Source organism: Eleginops maclovinus, chromosome 7, assembly GCF_036324505.1.
Source record: "Eleginops maclovinus isolate JMC-PN-2008 ecotype Puerto Natales chromosome 7, JC_Emac_rtc_rv5, whole genome shotgun sequence".
Lineage (NCBI taxonomy): Eukaryota > Metazoa > Chordata > Actinopteri > Perciformes > Eleginopidae > Eleginops > Eleginops maclovinus.
Window position 1 is genome coordinate 863,238 of NC_086355.1, and position 2,163 is coordinate 865,400.

General features: G+C 49.9%; 1 protein-coding gene across 1 annotated transcript in view; it reads right to left on the reverse strand.

The window, feature by feature from the left end:
* Positions 1-238: 238 nt before the first annotated feature.
* tgfbr2l (transforming growth factor beta receptor-like) overlaps positions 239-2,163 on the reverse strand; it is an 11,182-nt gene continuing 9,257 nt past the window's right edge. The window contains 3 exon segments of the mRNA XM_063887269.1: positions 239-1,257; positions 1,436-1,563; positions 2,022-2,163. Coding sequence (XP_063743339.1) covers positions 964-1,257; positions 1,436-1,563; positions 2,022-2,163 — 564 coding nt within the window. The 3' untranslated portion in view covers positions 239-963.

Sequence of the window (2,163 nt, forward strand, 5' to 3'; positions counted from 1 at the left end):
GTGTGTGTGTGTGTGTGTGTGTGTGTGTGTGTGTGTGTGCAGCTCTTTGATGGAAACAGCCGGGCGTGTTGTGTTCTCCAGATGAGAGAATCAGTCCTATAATAAACCCGCCGCATATTAAGACATGTTGCGAGCACCAGGAGCCCCGGCCCTCTTTCAATCCAAAACACTCAAAGACGTGGTAAAGTTTTGGGTGGTTTTAGAATTCCCTAACTTTACACTTGGAAATGGAAAGCCATCAGTCCCAGCTCTCCTTTATTCACTTATTGTAATACTATATTTTTTCAGACGGAGGAGGTTTACATATCACATACAATAGAGACAGAATCAAGAACTCATTAATTACAGAAAAAATCAACTTCATTGCAAAAGAAAAGCACATTTTCTGGAGATAGTGGTTTCCTGCATTTCTGTTTCCTGAGGGACAGAATAAGAGTTCTACTCATTGGATCTTCAGGGTTCACTCCTTTACAAACAACGGTATAGAGTCACAACATGTGTTTCTCACACCAAACACAGGAGGAAATCAATCTCCTTTTAATCATAAAGCGTTGAGTAAATATCATCACGGCAGCTGTTAAAGATGAATGCAACAACAGAAGGAGACCAGCTCCTTCAACGCAAAGCAAAATGAAAACAATTTGCATGTTTTCTGTGCTCCTGAACACCCTTTTCTGTGTGTGGTTCTGTCCTCTCTGTGTTCAGGGAAACATCCAGAACTTCTCACAAAGACAAACATCTGTATTTGTGATAATCCTACTGTCTGTTTGTTGGGTGATAGCGTCTGTCGCTGTGTTACTCTGGTCCCCGCAGCAGTACGATGAATAGTATTACATGTGAGGATGCTCAAACCTCTGTGAGCATGCTAACAGTAGCTATCAGTATGTTCAGTGTGGAATGACCTGACCATATTGTCCCCACCGATATCCTTCCTCCAGTGCTGGGTCCAGTTCTCTTTAAACGTCACACCGCGGACCAAGTGTCTCCCAGGGAGTCTTGGGATACCTCCCCTGTCTGAGGGATCTGTAGGGAGGAAGAGGAGGAGGGACGCTGGTCACTGTCCTTCTCTGTCTCTACGTCTTCCTCTTTCCCCGCTACCTCCTGTCCTTCCTGCTCCTCCTCCTCCTCCTCCTCCTCCTCCTCCTCTTGCTCCTGCTGCAGGACGTTGAGTCTCTCCACCACGCAGTGCGCCGTCAGCCGGGCCTCAGGGTCGTGATCCCAGCACTCAGTGATGGTGGAGCAGAAGACGCTCATCCCCTGGGGGATAGAGTGAGACGTTAGAAACCCCTCCTTCTGCTTTACGTTGGGGTTCAGCTGCCAGCAGAGTGACCCCGGACATGTTGAGACTACAGTTTTATCATAGGAATGTATACCCGGGTCCCCGACACATGCCGGATGCTAACCTGCATGTTGGTTCATTTGCACGTTGACTGACCTGGTTCTGGGTCCAGGCTGTCGGGATGTCTGGCCGGCCTCGGTCCCTCAGCACCAGATCCCTCATGCTGTCCACACAGGGCTGCTCACACACCTGGGAACCAAACGCCGGCTCGTAGCTCTTCACCTCTGCACACACACACATAAACACACAGATAACACAAAGACAGACAGGTTTCAAAGTTCAAGGACCCTAACCCTGACCCCTGGAGTCTAGAGGCTGGATTGGCCCCCACAGCTCGTCGGTAATCTGTCCGGACCTCGACTTCACTGTTGTGGTCACTTTTTGCTCTCATATAGCGTCGTCCTTAAACAGAAACCTGGAAGAACTCACTTCGAACTATCTGAAAATCCTCCCTCGTGCTGTCGGCCTGGACTCTAAACAGTTCATCCTGCCATCCAGGTGTTCCTGAAACACAACAGCCTCTCAACAGGGGCAGACATGGAACCAGAAAACTGACAGCCAGGGCTATCCGTGGTGGGGGTTGGTTCATAACCCTGACCTGAGCTGTAACTACACCTGGATGGATGGTTGGTTCCTGCCTTTAATCTCAGGAGGATAAATAGAAACTTGGAGAAGCTCCTACCTCCGATGGCCTGGCAGCGGGAGGCCATCTCCCAGTGCACCAGAGCCATGGAGTAGACATCCATCTGTTTGAAGGCCTCCAGGTCCTCCAGGTTCACCCTGGACTCCAGCACCTCCGGAGCCATGTAGCGGGCCGTGCCCAC